The 21,825-nt window shown below is 37.2% G+C and overlaps 1 protein-coding gene across 4 annotated transcripts in view; it reads right to left on the reverse strand.

Moving 5' to 3' along the window:
• LOC133645187 (transcription factor COE1-like) overlaps positions 1 to 21,825 on the reverse strand; it is a 197,558-nt gene that overhangs the window by 112,687 nt on the left and 63,046 nt on the right. For all 4 annotated transcript variants that reach the window (XM_062040047.1, XM_062040049.1, XM_062040048.1 and 1 more), the window contains exon 7: positions 10,534 to 10,602. In XM_062040047.1, coding sequence (XP_061896031.1) covers positions 10,534 to 10,602 — 69 coding nt within the window. The remainder of the gene's footprint in view (positions 1 to 10,533; positions 10,603 to 21,825) is intronic.

A 21,825-nucleotide genomic window follows, 5' to 3' on the forward strand; every position in this document is an offset into this window, starting at 1 on the left:
ATCTAACATAATAGTGTGAGAGTCCAGTCCATAGTGGATCTAACATAATAGTGTGAGAGTCCAGTCCATAGTGGATCTAACATTCCATAGTGGATCTAACATAATAGTGTGAGAGTCCAGTCCATAGTGGATCTAACATAATAGTGTGAGTCCAGTCTATAGTGGATCTAACATAATAGTGTGAGAGTCCAGTCCATAGTGGATCTAACATAATAGTGTGAGAGTCCAGTCCATAGTGGATCTAACATAATAGTGTGAGTCCAGTCTATAGTGGATCTAACATAATGGTGTGAGAGTCCAGTCCATAGTGGATCTAACATAATAGTGTGAGAGTCCAGTCCATAGTGGATCTAACATAATAGTGTGAGTCCAGTCTATAGTGGATCTAACATAATAGTGTGAGAGTCCAGTCCATAGTGGATCTAACATAATAGTGTGAGAGTCCAGTCCATAGTGGATCTAACATAATAGTGTGAGAGTCCAGTCCATAGTGGATCTAACATAATAGTGAGAGTCCAGTCCAAAGTGGATCTAACATAATAGTGTGAGAGTCCAGTCCATAGTGGATCTAACATAATAGTGTGAGTCCAGTCTATAGTGGATCTAACATAATAGTGTGAGAGTCCAGTCCATAGTGGATCTAACATAATAGTGTGAGTCCAGTCCATAGTGGATCTAACATAATAGTGAGAGAGTCCAGTCCATAGTGGATCTAACATAATAGTGTGAGTCCAGTCCATAGTGGATCTAACATAATGGTGTGAGTCCAGTCCATAGTGGATCTAACATAATAGTGTGAGAGTCCAGTCCATAGTGGATCTAACATAATAGTGTGAGTCCAGTCCATAGTGGATCTAACATAATAGTGTGAGTCCAGTCCATAGTGGATCTAACATAATAGTGTGAGAGTCCAGTCCATAGTGGATAGGGATGATGTTTGATAAGGAATTATCGAGTTCGAGCCTATTATCGAATCCTCTTATCGAACTGATTCCTTATCAATTCTCTTATCGAGTCCAGATAGGTTGTTGTATATGGAAAAAAAACCCACAATATTTGGTTTAACAAAAGCTCACTTTTATTATATAATAAAAAAATAAAATCTAATAAATAAATAAATATTGACTGTTGTTACCCAAAGTATATTAAGTGGGATTTATCAGAGAAACAAATATATACAGTAACACAAAAACAACCTGTCTCTGTGATCACTATAGGTGTATAAATAATAATATAGTGTTAAATAAAATCAGTCCCTTGGGAACAAAACTGAAAATAATACAGCTCTCCAAAAAGTGCACTTCTGCTGCTATTTGACATGACTGTTTGTTATGATGCTTTGACATTTTTGCACTTTATTTCTTTATTGAAAGAAAATTCTATGAAGAGAAAAGTTGTTTGCAAATGTGGTTACAATGCTAAAAAATGAAAAATTAAAGCTAAAAAAAAGAAATACACTTTATTGAGTTAACATTATTTCTTTATAGGGGGAAAAATGTTATGAGCTAGAGAATATAACAACTACACTACCCAGCATGCAACGGGAGTTACGAGCATGCGCGGTAGCCCCGAAAAGTGTTGTTGCATGTTGCCACGCTGTGAAAGTAAACGTCAAGAACTCAGCCAACACGCCTCGTCTGCATTATTTATAATTAGACAGACAACACATCTACAGTGTGATTTTGTTTTGTTTACAAGGAAAGAAAAACAAAAGTTTAAAAAGGGAGATGTGTTGTATATAAATGTATGTGCTGCGGTGTTGTATATATATGTATGTGCTGCGGTTGCTTTAAGAACGTTGCGACAACTGCCGTAAAGGAGGTGCGTTGCTAGCCTGGTTGCTATGTTTCCGGTTGGTCGTAAAAGTGTTCGTCATGTGTTTTACCCTGCTAAAATCTCTCAGTAAAGTTATTCGATGGATTATAGCTTTTGTTTTGAACTTTATTACACCTTGGAGCGCTTTTTCCCGTCCATTGTTTTCCTGCTTTCGCTATCTGCGCCTAATGACTGAGCTACGTGACGTCATTTCTTGTGATGTCCCACGGAGCATTTCTGGTCGGGACGGGATTCGAATAAAGAATCAACTCTTTTCCTTTACTATAGTGGTCTCGATAACGGGTACCGGTTCTCAAAAAGGGATTCGAGTCCGAGGACTCGGTTCTTTTCTTATCAAACAACCAGGAAAACCGGTTTCGAGTATCATCCCTAATAGTGGATCTAACATAATAGTGTGAGTCCAGTCCATAGTGGATCTAACATAATAGTGTGAGTCCAGTCTATAGTGGATCTAACATAATAGTGTGGGAGTCCAGTCCATAGTGGATCTAACATAATAGTGTGAGTCCAGTCTATAGTGGATCTAACATAATAGTGTGAGAGTGCAGTCCATAGTGGATCTAACATAATAGTGTGAGAGTCCAGTCCATAGTGGATCTAACATAATAGTGTGAGTCCAGTCTATAGTGGATCTAACATAATAGTGTGAGAGTGCAGTCCATAGTGGATCTAACATAATAGTGTGTGTCCAGTCTATAGTGGATCTAACATAATAGTGTGAGAGTGCAGTCCATAGTGGATCTAACATAATAGTGAGAGTTCAGTCCATAGTGGATCTAACATAATAGTGTGAGAGTCCAGTCTATAGTGGATCTAACATAATAGTGTAAGAGTGCAGTCCATAGTGGATCTAAGATAATAGTGTGAGAGTACAGTCCATAGTGGATCTAACATAATAGTGAGAGAGTCCAGTCCATAGTGGATCTAACATAATAGTGTGAGAGTACAGTCCATAGTGGATCTAACATAATAGTGTGAGAGTCCAGTCCATAGTGGATCTAACATAATAGTGTGAGTCCAGTCTATAGTGGATCTAACATAATAGTGTGAGAGTGCAGTCCATAGTGGATCTAACATAATAGTGTGAGTCCAGTCTATAGTGGATCTAACATAATAGTTTGAGTCCAGTCTATAGTGGATCTAACATAATAGTGAGAGTCCAGTCCATAGTGGGGCCAGCAGGAGACCATCCCGAGTGGAGACGGGTCAGCAGCGCAGAGAGAGAGATACGTGTAGACTGCACTATGATGGCAACACCAACATTTTATATGTTCCATTGAAAATATAGAACATTACACAGGGCGCTCAAAAATCGATCAAAATGTTTTAGTACGACTTTGGTAAGCTATGAAGCTACACCGCTTGATGGATTGTCGGTGCATTAAACATAGGAGTATTATTACGGTGTGTTTATAAGGTAAGACATTATCTGGCGGGTTTTTTCGCAAAATTATGCAAAATAAACTTTTTTTTTACCTTCTGGTACCTGCTGATCTGTACTTGGGATCTGCATAAACCCTGAAAAAATTGCACGCATCCGCCTTTGTAGTCTGTGCCGACACTGTAGTCTATAAGCTTCTTCTTTTTATAATATATATTATAAAAATATATTATTTGTATAATATAATTAATCATAATTCATCCTCCGCTGTTGCCATTTATAATATAAAGTACTGTAAAGTTCTTACTTATATCTGTCAGTAAACTCGCCATGAAAGCACTCAAACATACCGGTGTAGTGAGTTTACATTATTCACCCAAGGAACTTTAGTTATTAGAGAGTTCCGGTCGGACGGTTTTTCACGGGACACATTTCCAGTGTTGTTGTTTCCGGATGAGGAGATGCTGCTCCGTTATTGATTGAAGTAAAGTCTGAATGTCATTAAAACAGTTAGCTCCATCTTTTGACACTTCTTCCACTCCCGTCCTCGCACGCTACACCGCTACAACAAAGATGACGGGGAGAAGGTGAGCCACGTAAATAAGACCGCCCACAAAACGGCGCATCATGAAGCGACTGTCAGAAAGCAGCTTGAAGATGATCTGTAAAACATCATCTATGCAACATAGAACCACCATTACATGTTATGTAGACCACAAGAAAAAAAATCAAATAAAATGACTCCTTTAATGCGCCTATAATCCGGTGCGCCTTTTTTATGAAAAAAGATCAAAAATAGACCATTCACCGGCAGTGCGCCTTATAATCCGGTGCACCCTATGGTCCGGAAAATACGGTGTATATATATATAAATATATATATATATAATTATTATTTTTTCCATAATAAAAAAAAACTGAAAAGCGAAACCAAACGCTGCTTAGTTTCCCTACTTTCCTTTCCAAATGTCGACGCTAAACAATGTTCCCTCTAATTTGTCATGTGTGTGAGCAAACGCAAAAACTCCTTGAGCATTCGGTGGAGCGCATGTGAGCAACATCAGACGTGCACACTGTGGCCACACCTGCAGCACACCTGTCCCAAACCTGACTAAATAACAAGTTAAATGTATTGTTATTATAATCAAATGACTGCAGTCATTTCCATGCATTTAGTTCCCATTTAAACATTCACATGTTGCACAATGAGATGTAAGCACTGTGTACATTCCTGTAACTTTCCGTTTGTAAAATACATACTTGCCAACCCTCCCGTTTTTAGCGGGAGAATCCCGGTATTCAGCGCCTCTCCCGACAACCTCCCGGCAGAGATTTTCTCCCGACAAACTCCCGGTATTCAGCCGGAGCTGGAGGCCACGCCCCCTCCAGCTCAATGCGGACCTGAGACTAAGTGGGGACAGCCTGTTCTCACGTCCGCTTTCCCACAATATAAACAGCTTGCCTAACGAATTCAAACGAATGGAAACAAGAATTTCAGTTCATCCAGGACAGTTCGAAGGGGAAGGTGTATGTTGCCTGTAAATATGTAGAACAGACTTCTCCATTGAACACGGTGGCCGAAATGATATACTCATCATGAACGGAGAAGTTAAACAGGACAATACTGCCATCTAATGGATAGCCACCGGAACACTGACATTCAAGTATTTCTTTTATGTAAATAAAATAAATAAATATATATATACACTACCGTTCAAAAGTTTGGTGTCACATTGAAATGTCCTTATTTTTGAAGGAAAAGCACTGTACTTTTCAATGAAGATAACTTTAAACTAGTCTTAACTTTAAAGAAATACACTCTATACATTGCTAATGTGGTAAATGACTATTCTAGCTGCAAATGTCTGGTTTTTGGTGCAATATCTACATAGGTGTATAGAGGCCCATTTCCAGCAACTATCACTCCAGTGTTCTAATGGTACAATGTGTTTGCTCATTGGCTCAGAAGGCTAATTGATGATTAGAAAACCCTTGTGCAATCATGTTCACACATCTGAAAACAGTTTAGCTCGTTACAGAAGCTACAAAACTGACCTTCCTTTGAGCAGATTGAGTTTCTGGAGCATCACATTTGTGGGGTCAATTAAACGCTCAAAATGGCCAGAAAAAGAGAACTTTCATCTGAAACTCGACAGTCTATTCTTGTTCTTAGAAATGAAGGCGCAAACACAAAATTGTTTGGGTGACCCCAAACTTTTGAACGGTAGTGTATATATATATATATATTAGGACTGCAACAACTAATCGATTAAATCGATTAAAATCGATTATAAAAATAGTTGCCGATTAATTTAGTCATCGATTCGTTGGATCTATGCTACGCACATGCGCAGAGGCTTTAAAAAAATATATATATATATATTTTTTTTTTTTAAATAAACCTTTATTTAAAAACTGCAACATGTACAAACAGCTGAGAAACAATAATCAAAATAAGTATGGTGCCAGTATGCTGTTTTTTTTTCAATAAAATACTGGAAAGGATAGAAATGTAGTTTGTCTCTTTTATCCGATTATCAATCGATTAATCGAAGTAATAATCGACAGATTAATAGAATATCAAATTAATCGTTAGTTGCAGCCCTAATATATATATAGCTAGAATTCACTGAAAGTCAAGTATTTCATACATATATACACATACACATACATATACATACATACATACATACATATATATATATATATATATATATATATATATATATATATATATATATATATATATATATATATATGAAATATATATGAAATACTCGAGTTGGTGAATTCTAGCTGTAAATAACCACGCCCCCCCCCCCCCCACCAAGCCCCCACCCACCACCCCCTACCCCCTACCCCCCACCTCCCGATATTGGAGGTCTCAAGGTTGCCAAGTATGAAAATATATACCTTCTTATTAGTATTTCTTTAATATAATAACAGCATTTCATGATTAATATTTATAAATTAAGATTCTTAATAAATGACAGTAGAATGAGCACACATTTGATTGGTAAATCATAGTGTAACGACCTGGAATTACACATAATGTGCGGTGTTGGAAATGTCCGACTTTTTGTGTGTCTGTAAACGCATCACTGGCTAAGTGCCATATGTGCATGTGTTGGCGCAAGTGAGAAAGAGTGAGCGGCTGCTGTTGATATGACGGATGGCAAAGTTGGTTTTGGTCTGGTTTTTACGGCAGAAAATGACCAGTTTTGCTAGATAGAAATTGTTTAGCAATGTTTTTGGTCATGTGTTGAGAAAGAGTTTTGCTCAATAAAGTGATCGATGGAATTCATGTCCTCCTTAGCGACTCGACAGACGATACAATAATTGAACAGTGATGACGAAAACTGTTGTCTCTGTTGTGGCCTATTGTCGTCAGTTACTTTAAAAATTGTTATGCGATTTTTTTTTTTATTGGATTTTGTGCGCGGCATAGATTTGCCGTGGGCAGAGGACGCGTGAGCAGTGCGCAATTGCACAGCCGCGCACACCTTAGAGCAGTGGTATATTTTTTTAAATATATATATTTTTAAATTAAATCAACATAAAAAACACAATATATACATTATATATCAATATAAATCAATACAGTCTGCAGGGATACAGTCCGTAAGCACACATGATTGTATTTCTTTATGACAAAAAAAAACAAACAAAAAAATTTTTTTTTACTACCCCCCCCCCCCCGGTCCGTGGGACAGATTTTCAAGCATTGACCAGTCCGCAAGTACAAAAAGGTTGTGGACTACTGCCTTAGAGGGAACGTTGACGCTAAATTTGCGTGTTCTGAAAAAAACCCGCCGTGCCACAGGGAATCGGTTCTCATCGTTCACTTAAAAGAGCCGTTCCAAAGACTTGATTCGCTTGTGAACATCCCATCTCGATAGCACGTAAGCCCCGCCCCCACAATCAGCATTCTGCCATGAGTGCGTAAGTGTGTGTAGAAACATCCACACGCACACTCATTCACAAAGTAAACAAGTCTAAAACAGCGACAGATACTTGACCCCTGACCTGCACTTATCGTGTGTGTGTGTGTGTGTGTGTGTGCGTGAGAGTCAACATAAAATGTGGTCATGTGATGCACTGTGTCCAAATCAGCAATGTGCTGCTTTTATAGTAAATCTATACTCTTAATCTGTCAGACTGCGATCGATGTGCAAGGCTTGCTGGGAAGGTTCCGCCGGGGCAGATAACCAACGCCTCCCCCACCCTACACCCTCCACCCTCCACCCCGCGCATGACGTGTTTCTGCATCTACAATTGGTGTCATTGCAACGTTGTGTTGTTGTTGTGAGAGGCAAGGCATGATGGGAAAAGTAGTGTTTTACTGTGGGATACAACCAGGGGGGATGGCTTTGACAGCGGGCGCGCCCCGGTGGGTGGGCGGAGACTAACGCTGACAAGATGTGTGCAGAGGTCAAAGGTTGCTTTTCATACTCATCACTTTAGAGATGACATCAAAGCTAGCAATGATGTTAGCAGAACAAGTGTGGGGGGGTGGGTAGAGGGTCACAGCCTCCATGTAAGGCCTAACCATTAAGGGTGTGTGGGTAATTCCAGCACTACACTGTGACACTTTTGGTCAATTTATGGTGCGCCCAGGCACCTCCTGCACACGTCTAATTGCAATATTAGCGTGGAACAAGCTGCCATTAACTGCACTCGCACGCACACACGCACACACACACACTGTGTCCCCACAAAGTCGCACAAAGACTGCAGTTTTGGTGCAGAAAGGTCAGAGGTGGACTAAAAATGGAAGTGTGTGTGTGTGTGTCCAAGACATGACGGTGACACTAAATGTGGTACTGTAGCTGCTACACAACATCATTTGCATGATGGCTCACTAAATGTACGTGTCTTGTCATAAATCTTCTCTTTCTTAACAGCCACTAAAATGCAGAGAAACAACCCGTCGCTATAAATCTCCATCACACCACCTCTATGGTCCGTGTGTGTGTGTGTGTGTGTGTGTGTGTGTGTGTGTGTGTGTGTGTGTGTGTGTGTGTGTGTGTGTGTGTGTGTGTGTGTGTGTGTGTGTGTGCAAATGTCTCAGCCAAAGTTGTCAATTGCTGGTATATTCTATTCATCTTGTATTCTTCTCTTGCTCTGCTCTATTGGGGGCTCCAGCTTTCAATTATTTTAATAATCGAGTAATCTGTCGATTAGCTTGTTCGATTATTCGGATAAAACACACTTTATAGCCTCAATGTGTATTTTAGGGGAAGTAGTTGAAATAGACAAATATTTTTGCACTTGCCATAACCATTACCTTCTCTTTACCTTCTATCTAACTTATGTTACCTTTATTTACCTTCTATTTAACTTATGTTACCTTTTATTTACCTTATTTTACATTTTATTTACCTTCTATTTAACTTATTCGACCCATTGTTTAACTTCTTTTGACCTTTTTTGACCGTCTTTGGCCTTTTATAGTCCTTTTTTCACCTTGTATCTATTTTAATGACCTTTTATTTAACTTCTTTCACCTTTTATTTATCTTTTTGAACCTTACATCTACCTTTTAGTCACATTCTATTGACCTTTTATTTACCTTATTTTACCTTTTACCAACAACTTTTAACTTGTATTTACTTTCTTTTACCTTTAACCTTTTTTAGTCCTTACCTTCTTTGACTGTGTCTTACCTTCTATATTCCTTTTTTTTTAACATTTCATTTACCTTCTTTTACCTCCTATTTAACTTCTTATTACCTTTCATTTACATTATTTTACCTTCTACTGTATTTAACTTATATTTACCTTATTAACCATCTTTTACCTTTAATAGTTCTTTTTTACCTTGTATCTATCTTTTATTTAACCTTCTATTCAACATATTTTACCTTTTATTGACCTTCTATTTTATTTTACCTTAGTTGACCATCTTCTACCTTCTATTTACCTTTTTAGTGCTACCTTTACCTTCTACTTGCCTCCTTTTACCTTTTTTTGACCTTCTTTAAACTTATATTTACCTTTCACCGTTACCATCTTTTTACCTTTTTTTCTTTTAACCTTTTTTAGTTCTTACCTTCTTTGACTGTCTCTTACCTTCTATATTCCTTCTTTTTTTTACATTTCATTAACCTTCTTTTACCTTCTATTTAACTTCTTATTACCTTTAATTGACATTATTTTACCTTCTACTCTATTTAACTTCTATTTACCTTTTTAACCGTCTTTTATCTTTAATAGTCCTTGTATCTATCTTTTATTTAACCTTCTATTTAACTTATTTTACCTTTTATTTATCTTCTATTTTATTTGACCTTAGTTGACCATCTTCTACCTTCTGCTTACCTTTTTAGTGCTACCTTGACCTTCTACTTACCTCCTTTTACCTTTTTTAAACTTATATTTACCTTTCACCGTTACCTTTTTTTTAACCTTTTTTTTCCACCTTCTTTTGTGCCGCCTGGATTTTATAATTTTTTAATGAGTTTGACTCATTAACCGATTAATCGAAGCAACAGAATATAAATCGTAGCTCTTTTTTAATCCATTAAAGGTTGGAGATTATTTATATGCTGTTTAAAAACAAATGAAGCTATTGTTGATTTCACAAAGGCCCAAAGCAAGAATATGCTTGTTAATGTGTGTGTGTGTGTGTGTGTGTGTGTGTGTGTGTGTGTGTGTGTGTGTGTGTGTGTGTGTGTGTGTGTGTGTGTGTGTGTGTGTGTGTGTGTGTGTGTGTGTGTGTGTGTGTGAGTGTGTGTGTGTGAGTGTGTGTGAGTGCGTGTGTGGCTGCGGTCCAAAGCCCCTCTAACGAGCCAACGCGGACCGACTACTTCCTGTCTGCCGACCTCCTGCGAGGTCAGCAGGTCCCACCTGTGCGTCCAATCACAGGCTGGCGTCGTGACAGACAGCCGCCGGCTCCAAGGACACGTGGTGCGGTGGGAGCCGACGGCGAGGACGCGCGTGGTGTGACTACAGGAAGCGGGAGTGTGACTGACAGGCAGGTGACGCCGCCGGGAAAGATTTGAGACCTTGACGAGCGCCGAGGGTTGTTTTGTTTTCCTCTCTCTTGTCGGACGTTTAGACGGCTACATGGACGGCGAGGCATGGCGGGCGCGTCTTAACGACCTGTCACGCGGCGACCACAGGTGAGGCGGGAGAGACGCACGAGGACACAAGACAAGCGTTTGGATTTGATGGGCTCTTCGGGACACCACCATTGAGTGTCCGTGCAGAAACATCACAAGTAACTGTCAGGAACTTCCTGTTCGGGGCACTAACACACACACAAACACACGCACACGCACACACACACACACACACACGAGGGCGGGCTCCTACCTGTCGATGATGACGGGGTCCGAGGGCGTCTCGTTACGATTTCCACAACTTTTTTTGTCACAACAGCGACTGTGGAGGAAACAACAGACCGTTACTACGGCAACAGATGACAGCAATATTTACCTGATGTTAACATTTATATATGTACAAATAAAACTAAAAGAGCACACACAGCAATTATGATAAGAATATGTATATATTAACTCTAAGCTTATTTTGCTGTGATTTAATTCATACAAAATTTGACTCACACAAATGAAAAAAAAATGTTACATATAGGCCATTAAATATAATATAAATGTTAATTATACATTTCACTTTATAATCTCTGTATGAATTAGCATTTATTAATTAATGCTCGTATGTATAAAAACATGCAATAATAATAGTAAATATTAGAGATGTCCGATACTATCGGCTTGCCGATATTATCGGCCGATAAATGCTTTAAAATGTAATATCGGAAATTATCGGTATCTGTTTTTTTTTTATTATCGTTTTTTTTTTAAATAATTTTTTATTTTATCAACATAAAAAACACACTCATTCACACAAAAGGGTTGTTTCTTTCTGTTGTTAATATTCTGGTTCCTACATTATATATCAATATATATCAATACAGTCTGCAAGGGATACAGTCCGTAAGCACACATGATTGTGCGTGCTGCTGGTCCACTAATAATACTAACCTTTAACAGTTAATTTTACTCATTTTCATTAATTACTAGTTTATATGTAACTGTTTTATATTGTTTTACTTTCTTTTTTATTCAAGAAAAAGTTTTCAATTTATTGATCTTATTTTATTTTATTAATATTTTAAAAAAGGACCTTATCTTCACCATACCTGGTTGTCCAAATTAGGCATAATAATGTGTTAATTCCACGACTGTATATATCAGTATCGGTTGATATCGATATCGGTAATTAAAGAGTTGGACAATATCGGAATATCGGATATCGGCAAAAAGCCATTATCGGACATCCCTAGTAAATATGTGTAAATTATGTATAACATACAAGTAGTGGTAATGTTATGCAACTATAAGTCTTGTTCAAATACTACAGTGTACAATGTTAATTATTAAATACTATAAATAATTTCAATTATTGCTGAAAGAATATGTGATATTTATAAATAATGATAAATAAACGTCAATTATTATTAGTAGTATTAATTAAAATAATTATATAATTATATATATATTATATATTATATATATATATATATATATATATATATATATATATATATATATATATATATATATATATATATATATATATATATATATATATATATATATATATATATATATATATATATATATATATATATGTATATATGTGTGTACAGCTCCACTAATGGACATTGGAGTGTTGCTTTCACAGGCAAAATTAAAGTATTGCTAGAAACATAATTTTCTATGGGACTTTATTGTATTTTATGTATAATACATGTTCCAAAAAGAAAAAAGGCATAAAACACAGTATATGTAAATATACTAAATGTAAAAAAGTGAATAAATATTCAAAATAATCTAGTTTGGTTACGCCATCATGAGCGCAACACAAGGTTGTAAAAGTTTCAACTACAATTCTAAATAAGATGTCAAAAGCAAACTGAAATCAAATACACACAGCTTAAAAGATTGATCAATACCTACTTAAATTTAGTAATACATAAATATGATGATTTATCAAAATATAAAAGAAATATACCTGAACAGAACGCTCATGATGGTTACACCAAACAGTAACGCTGTGAATCGCGCTTTTCCAAGTTTTTGGGGCATTTTTATGCTATTTCCAAGCATCTCCTTTTTTATTATCGTTGATTTTAAATGTTCAAACTAATGCATATTATATATGCATGCCCTAGTAAACAAAAAAAAAGTCATATTTATTTTGATTGTTACACATATATATTTGTAATAATTAATGATAATCATTTGTATAATACTAATTATTCTAATTGCATACATTTAATTTGAAAGTGCCTGTCCAACAACTAATAGGAAGTGTGTGCCCTTTTTTTGAAAATGACAGGAAAGCATTCTTTATGATCATCATAAATATTTACAAGAAGCTATTTTACTTTGGGGGGGGGGGACATTTTGTTCCAGCATCCAGCTGAGCTGGAGCCAAGGTCACCAAAGTCTGGACCACGCCCAGCGACGGCGGCACATCCGTGCACACGACTCCACCGCCCGTGCCAAGTGCGCACCCGCGTGCCAAACCCCCCCCCCCCCCCACACACACCTCACATGTCATTATTATTAATTCAGGATATTTCATTCCTAAATGTTACATGTGAACAACACAGAAAGCAGCATGGTAATAGACGATAAGATCATGTGACCTATCAGAATAACCACGACCTCATTAACATGTCCTCCGCTAATTCTTCAAAAGGAATGGCTTCGGCCCGACCGGGCGCCCCGCCGTCCTGAATGGCATTGCCATTTCACGCGGGCGTGATGAATGATTGATAGTACGGCCAGAAAGCGTCGCGTGTGTGAGGAAGTGCGACTGTTGTGCTATTCCCTTCGCTACTTGCAGCCATTAGCCAAACTTCCAGGAGACCAATTAGCAATCGGCACCCGCGGGTGCTGCTGTGGTGACAAAGTGCCATTGAAGTGTAATAAACAAACTGGACCCCGGGAGCTCGGCTGGCCCCGCACCCCTACCACCCCCAAGGCCTCCCCTCCCGCCCCCCGGGGATCACGCTCACAAAGACCAAAACAAACCTTGGCACCGCGTCCACAAGACCGCCTTAATGACGTTTCCCCTTGGGCCGCTAGCCGCCTAATGACGGAGTGGTGTGCGATGTCGCTCATTTTGACTCGTCAGGTGTCCCACACACACACACACACACACACACACACACACTGGTGCCAGTTGGATCAGTGACCACACAAGCATCATCACACACACTTCACACATCTACAAGAGAGATCTTCTGCACATGTCACCTCACATGAACACACACACACACACACACACACACACACACACACACACACACACACACGCACGCACGCACACACGCACGCACGCACAAAGGCGATCCCTCAGGAAGAGTCAGAGCTCCAATAAGGTGTGAGTGCACGGGTCAGCGGTTGAGGTCAGAGGACAAGTGATGTGATTACAGGAGGGCCCCTGAGGGGGGCGCCGGGGATGAGGCCAATCCCAGCTGGCGCCGCCCCGGTCCCGGAATGTTCACGGCGGGCGGTCCACGTTGGCGAGCCGGCCAACTTTGGCGGCGCCGCCGCCGTGCCAACTTTGCCGGACGCTGCTCGGTCGCAGCGAGCGCCGAGGTTTGGCAGCGTCCGTTGCCACGGCGACGGACCTGTCCGACGCGCCCCCCCTGGTGTTGGGGGTCTGACTCGCGTTAACGTCCACTCTGATCACGTCTGAACTCGTAAATCCATTAACGGGACTAACGAGACGCGGCGGACGTGTTGATTGGTGCCATCAACACCACCACGACAGCGCACAGCTGCTGTTTGCTCACACACACACACACACACACACACACACACACACACACACACACACACACACACACACACACACACACACTCTTGTATTTGTTACCCTCCTGAGACCTCCGAAAGGGACAAACGGGAGAAAATGGACGGATGGATGGAAATATATGCAAATATAAAAAAGCTTGTTGTGAAAAATGAGTTGGAATTTCACAAGAAAAAGGTCACAATTTCACAATAAAAACTTTTTTCGGCATTATAATAAAACCTGCTCAGTGGCCTTGTGGCTGAGATGTGTGGGTTGTGAGTTCAAACCCCGGCCGAGCATCAAGGGTTGGAATTGGGGGTTAAATCACCAAAATGATTCCCGAGCGCGGCCACCGCTGCTGCTCACTGCTCTCCTCACCTCCCAGGGGGTGAACAAGGGGATGGGTCAAATGCAGAGGACAAATTTCACCACACTTAGTGTGTGACTACTTTAACTTTAACAAAAAGTCGTAATTTTACGCGATGCAAGTCAATATTTTACAAGAAAAACTGAACATTTGTGCAATATTATGATAAAAGTTGGAATTTTACTCAATAACAGTCGCAATTTTACAAAAAAAGCGTAACATTTTGGCAATTTGTATGAAAAGAGTCGTAATTTTACTCGACAAAATTCACAATTTTAGAAAGAAAACTTAAAATTTTGGCAATATTAGAATAACAATCTGAATTTTACTTGGCAAAATGATGACAAACGTAATAATTTTACTCAAAAAATTACTACTTTACAAGAACAACAAAAAAAATGGCAATATTGTGATAAAAGTCATAATTTTATATGACAAATGTCACCATTTTGCAGTAAAAAGTAATAATTTTACATCAAAAAGTAATCATTTTGAGGAAAATATTGCAATATTACAGAAACAGAAAGAATATGAGAAATTGTTTCCAATTTTTTAAGAAAAAAGTCGACACATTGTGAGAAAAAGACTGCTTTTAGTTCATTGATTTTTTATTATTTATTTAATCTTCATTATTTAATTCAAGTTATTACAGTACGTCTCTACGTGGCCAAGTGGTTAGAGTGTCCGCCCTGAGACGGGTGGGTTGTGAGTTCAAACCCCGGCCGAGTCATACCAAAGACTATAAAAATGGGAGCCATTACCTCCCTGCTTGGCACTCAGCATCAAGGGTTGGAATTGGGGGTTAAATCACCAAAATGATTCCCGAGCGCGGCCACCGCTGCTGCTCACTGCTCCCCTCACCTCCCAGGGGGTGAACAAGGGGATGGGTCAAATGCAGAGGACAAATTTCACCACACTTAGTGTGTGACTACTTTAACTTTAACAAAAAGTCGTCATTTTACGCAATGCAAGTCAATATTTTACAAGAAAAACTGAACATTTGTGCAATATTATGATAAAAGTTGGAATTTTACTCAATAACAGTCGCAATTTTACAAAAAAAGCGTAACATTTTGGCAATTTGTATGAAAAGAGTCGTAATTTTACTCGACAAAATTCACAATTTTAGAAAGAAAACTTAAAATTTTGGCAATATTAGAATAATAATCTGAATTTTACTTGGCAAAATGATGACAAACGTAATAATTTTACTCAAAAAATTACTACTTTACAAGAACAACAAAAAAAATGGCAATATTGTGATAAAAGTCATAATTTTATATGACAAATGTCACCATTTTGCAGTAAAAAGTAATAATTTTACATCAAAAAGTAATCATTTTGAGGAAAATATTGCAATATTACAGAAACAGAAAGAATATGAGAAATTGTTTCCAATTTTTTAAGAAAAAAGTCGACACATTGTGAGAAAAAGACTGCTTTTAGTTCATTGATTTTTTATTATTTATTTAATCTTCATTATTTAATTCAAGTTATTACAGTACGTCTCTATATTTTATACATATAAAACCTACTCAGTGGCCAAGTGGTTAGAGTGTCCGCCCTGAGACGGGTGGGTTGTGAGTTCAAACCCCGGCCGAGTCATACCAAAGACTATAAAAATGGGACCAATTACCTCCCTGCTTGGCACTCAGCATCAAGGGTTGGAATTGGGGGTTAAATCACTAAAATGATTCCCGAGCACGGCCACTGCTGCTGCTCACTGCTCCCCTCACCTCCCAGGGGTGATCAAGGGGATGGGTCAAATGCAGAGGACAAATTTCATCACACTTAGTGTGTGTGACTACTTTAACTTTAACAAAAAGACGTCATTTTACGCAATGCATGTCAAAATTTTACAAGAAAAACTGAACATTTGTGCAATATTATGATAAAAGTTGGAATTTTATTCAATAACAGTCGCAATTTTACAAGAAAAGCTTAACATTTTGGCAATTTTATGAAAAGCGTCGTAATTTTACTCGACGAGAGTCACAATTTTATAAGAAAACTTAAAATTTTGGCAATATTAGAATAATAATCTGAATTTTACTTGGCAAAATGATGACAAACGTAATAATTTTACTCAAAAAATGACTATTTTACAAGAACAACAAAAAAAATGGCAATATTGTGATAAAAGTCAGAATTCTATATGACAAATGTCACCACTTTGCAGTCAAATTTAATAATTTTACATCAAAAAGTAATCATTTTATGAGAAAATATTGCAATATTACAGAAACAGAAAGAATATGAGAAATTGTTTCCAATTTTTTAAGAAAAAAGTCGACACATTGTGAGAAAAAGACTGTTTTTAGTTGATTGATTTTTTTTATTTATTTAATCTTCACTATTTACTTCAAGTTGAGTTGAGTTGAGTTGAGTTGAGTTTGAGTTTATTTCGAACATGCAAGCATACAACATGATACATCACAATTTCCAGTTTCTCTTTTCAACATGTTCGAAAAGGAGTAGGAAGAAGCAGAGCTTATTTAATCCTACCCCTTTTCTTTACATAACAGTTGCTGAAACTTTTTTTATTCACTTCCTGTTCTCAATTTTTTCACAATAAACTCCATATGTAATCACAATAAAAATAAATAAATAAATAATAGTAAGAATTTAATAATAATAATTGGTGAAGAAAGTCATATTTCATATGATAAGATAAGTAAGATTACTTTAAGAATGAATGAATGAATGGATGAAATAAATTGAAAATGTTTGTCATGGTTCTTCTTCTTTGTACTTTGTAAACACTTTAAGTTTGAAGAGTTTCTTGAAGTGGATCATATTAGTACATTGTTTGATTGCTTTGCTTAATCCATTCCATAATTTAATTCCACATACTGATATACTGAAGGTCTTAAGTGTTGTACGTGCGTACAAATGTTTTAAATTACATTTTTCTCTAAGATTATATTTCTCCTCTTTTGTTGAGAAGAATTGTTGTATATTCTTGGGTAGCAGGTTATAGTTTGCTTTGTGCATAATTTTAGCTGTTTGCAAATTCACTATGTCGTGGAATTTCAGTATCTTTGATTCAATAAATAAAGGATTTGTATGTTCTCTATATCCAACATTATGTATTATTCTAACTGATCTTTTTTGTAACACCGTTAATGAATGAAGTGTACTTTTGTAATTATTTCCCCATATTTCTACACAGTAGCTCAGATATGGTAACACTAGTGAGCAGTATAGACTATGAAGTGATTTTTTGTCTAGAACATGTTTTGCTTTATTCATTATTGACGTGTTTCTTGCTACTTTATGTTGTATATTTTTTACGTGAGATTTCCAGTTCAATTTATCATCAATCATTATACCTAGAAATTTGGTTTCATTTACTCTTTCAATTTCTATTCCGTCTATTTGTATTTGTGTTTGACTTTCTCTTCTACTATTACCAAATAGCATTATTTTAGTTTTACTAAGATTCAACGATAGTCTGTTTTTGTCAAACCATCTTTTTAATTTGTTAATTTCTTCTGTTATTATTTGTATTATCTCCTGTGTGTTCTCTCCTGAACAAAACGCTGTTGTATCATCCGCAAATAATACTAACTTTAAATCTTTTGTAACTTTACAAATGTCATTTATATAGAGATTGAATAATTTAGGTCCTAGTATTGATCCCTGAGGTACACCACAGGATATATTTAGCGTTGTAGACATGTGTTCGCCTAGCTTCACGTATTGTTTCCTGTTCGTTAGATAACTTCTTATCCAGTTTAAGACTAACCCTCTGATGCCATATCGTTCTAGTTTTTTGATTAAAATATTGTGATTAATTGTGTCAAATGCTTTAGTTAGATCCATAAAAACTGCTGCTGCACATTTTTTACCGTCTATTGCATTGGTAATTTCTTCTGTAATTTCAATTAAAGCCATTGAAGTTATTACAGTACGTCTCTATATTTTATATATATAAAACCTACTCAGTGGCCAAGTGGTAAGAGTGTCCGCCCTGAGATGGGTAGGTTGTGAGTTCAAACCCCGGCCGAGTCATACCAAAGACTATAAAAATGGGAGCCATTACCTCCCTGCTTGGCACTCAGCATCAAGGGTTGGAATTGGGGGTTAAATCACTAAAATGATTCCCGAGCGCGGCCACCGCTGCTGCTCACTGCTCCCCTCACCTCCCAGGGGGTGATCAAGGGGATGGGTCAAATGCAGAGGACAAATTTCACCACACTTAGTGTGTGTGACTACTTTAACTTTAACAAAAAGTCGTCATTTTACGCAATGCATGTCAAAATTTTACAAGAAAAACTGAACATTTGTGCAATATTATGATAAAAGTTGGAATTTTACTCAATAACAGTCGCAATTTTACAAGAAAAGCTTAACATTTGGCAATTTTATGAAAAGAGTCGTAATTTTACTCGACGATAGTCACAATTTTATAAGAAAACTTAAAATTTTGGCAATATTACAATAATAATCTGAATTTTACTCAAAAAAAATGGCAATATTGTGATAAAAGTCAGAATTCTATATGACAAATGTCACCACTTTGCAGTCAAATTTAATAATTTTACATCAAAAAGTAATCATTTTATGAGAAAATATTGCAATATTACAGAAACAGAAAGAATATGAGAAATTATTTCCAATTTTTTAAGAAAAAAGTCGACACATTGTGAGAAAAAGACTGTTTTTAGTTCATTGATTTTTTTTATTTATTTAATCTTCACTATTTACTTCAAGTTATTACAGTACTTCTCTATATTATTTATATATAAAACCTACTCAGTGGCCAAGTGGTTAGAGTGTCCGCCCTGAGATGGGTAGGTTGTGAGTTCAAACCCCGGCCAGGTCATACCAAAGACTATCAAAATGAGAGCCATTACCTCCCTGCTTGGCACTCAGCATCAAGGGTTGGAATTGGGGGTTAAATCACCAAAATGATTCCCGAGCGCATCCACCGCTGTTGCTCACTGCTCCCCTCACCTCCCAGGGGGTGAACAAGGGGATGGGTCAAATCCAGAGGACAAAATTCACCACACTTAGTGTGTGTGTGACTTCTTTAACTTTAACAAAAAGTCGTAATTTTACGCGATGCAAATCAAAATTTTACAAGAAAAACTGAACATTTGTGCAATATTATGATAAAAGTTGGAATTTTACTCAATAACAGTCGCAATTTTACAAGAAAAGCGTAACATTTTGGCAATTTTATGAAAAGAGTCGTCATTTTACTCGACAAAAGTCACAATTTTATAAGACAACTAAAAATGTTGCCAGTATTAGAATAATTTACTGAATTTTACTTGGCAAAATGATGACAAAAGTAATAATTTTATTCAAAAAATTACTATTTTACAAGAACAACAAAAAAAATGGCAATATTGTGATAAAAGTCAGAATTTTATATGACAAATGTCACCACCTTGCAGTAAAATTTAATAATTTTACATCAAAAAGTAATCATTTCATGAGAAAATATTGCAAAAAGAATATGAGAAATTGTTTCCAATTTTATAAGAAAAAAGTCGACACATTGTGAGAAAAAGACTGTTTTTAGTTCATTGATTTTTTTTATTTATTTAATCTTCATTATTTACTTCAAGTTATTACAGTACGTCTCTATATTTTATATATATAAAACCTACTCAGGGGCCAAGTGGTTAGAGTGTCCGCCCTGAGATGGGTAGGTTGTGAGTTCAAACCCTGGCCGAGTCATACCAAAGACTATAAAAATGGGAGCCATTACCTCCCTGCTTGGCACTCAGCATCAAGGGTTGGAATTGGGGGTTAAATCACCAAAATGATTCTTGAGCGTGGTCACCGCTGCTGCTCACTGCTCCCCTCACCTCCCAGGGGGTGAACAAGGGGATGGGTCAAATGCAGAGGACAAATTTCACCACACTTAGTGTGTGACTACTTTAACTTTAACAAAAAGTCGTCATTTTACGCAATGCAAGTCAATATTTTACAAGAAAAACTGAACATTTGTGCAATATTATGATAAAAGTTGGAATTTTACTCAATAACAGTCGCAATTTTACAAAAAAAGCATAACATTTTGGCAATTTTATGAAAAGAGTCGTAATTTTACTCGACAAAATTCACAATTTTAGAAAGAAAACTTAAAATTTTGGCAATATTAGAATAATAATCTGAATTTTACTTGGCAAAATGATGACAAACGTAATAATTTTACTCAAAAAATTACTATTTTACAAGAACAACAAAAAAAATGGCAATATTGTGATAAAAGTCATAATTTTATATGACAAATGTCACCATTTTGCAGTAAAAAGTAATAATTTTACATAAAAAAGTAATCATTTTGAGGAAAATATTGCAATATTGCGTGTTATTAGGTCCAGCCACCTTCTCCCCTTTATTCACTGTCTCCATGCAGAGTATATCACACTCTGCAGACACTGTACAATTGATGTGCTCTTTTCTTTCTACATGTTCTGAGGTTCTGGATAGTATAGCGCCCCTCAAAGCTATACGTCCAAAGCCAAAACAGGAGCCTTGGCTCAATGAAACCACACGCACAGCTCGGCGTGAGTGGCAAAGGGCGGAGCGCAAGTGGAAAGGGGATCACTTGGAGGTTTCTTATCAAATTTTAAAAGAAAACTGTCAGAACTATCAAAGTGTGGTTAAAGATGAGAAAACAAAATATCTGTCAGACTTAATTTTAAATAGTATCAGCAAGCCACATGTTCTTTTTAATACTATTAGTTATGTTCTTAATCCGAATCCAGCCACTTTACTGGAGATGACAAGTGAAACTTGTGAAAAATTTCTCTCCTTTTTTAACGATAAGTTTGCTTTTATTCGGGCAAATCTTTCTCGCTCTCCATTGAGTTTTAATGTGGCCACTCAGTGCTCGGCTGTGTTTAGTCACTTTGAGCCTGTGTCCATGCCTGAGCTTACAGGAATAGTCCACAAACTGAAACCCTCGTCCTGTCCCACAGACCCAGTCCCCCCTCGCTTTTTTAAAGAAATCTGGGACACTATTGACTTGTCTGTTAGGGACATCATCAACAGCAGCTTGATTTCTGGCTGTGTCCCCTCTTTTTGTAAAAGAGCTGTTGTCGAGCCTTTGATTAAAAAAACAGGTCTAGATCCGACATGTTTGTCAAATTATCGGCCCATTTCCAAATTACCTTTTGTGTCAAAAATTCTGGAGAAATGTGTTTTAGCGCAACTGCAGACTTTTTTAGATGAAAATAGCACTTTAGATCCATTTCAGTCTGGATACAAGGCTTTGCACAGTACTGAATCTGCACTTTTAAAGGTTTTTAATGACTTGCTTTTAATGTCTGATTCTGGTAGCTCTGCCATTTTAGTGCTTTTAGATCTTACAGCTGCCTTTGACACAGTCGACCACACAATTCTTTTAGACCGCCTGAGAGACTGTGTGGGTGTCAGGGGGACTG

Source organism: Entelurus aequoreus, linkage group LG28 (genome assembly GCF_033978785.1).
Source record: "Entelurus aequoreus isolate RoL-2023_Sb linkage group LG28, RoL_Eaeq_v1.1, whole genome shotgun sequence".
Classification (NCBI taxonomy): Eukaryota; Metazoa; Chordata; class Actinopteri; order Syngnathiformes; family Syngnathidae; genus Entelurus; species Entelurus aequoreus.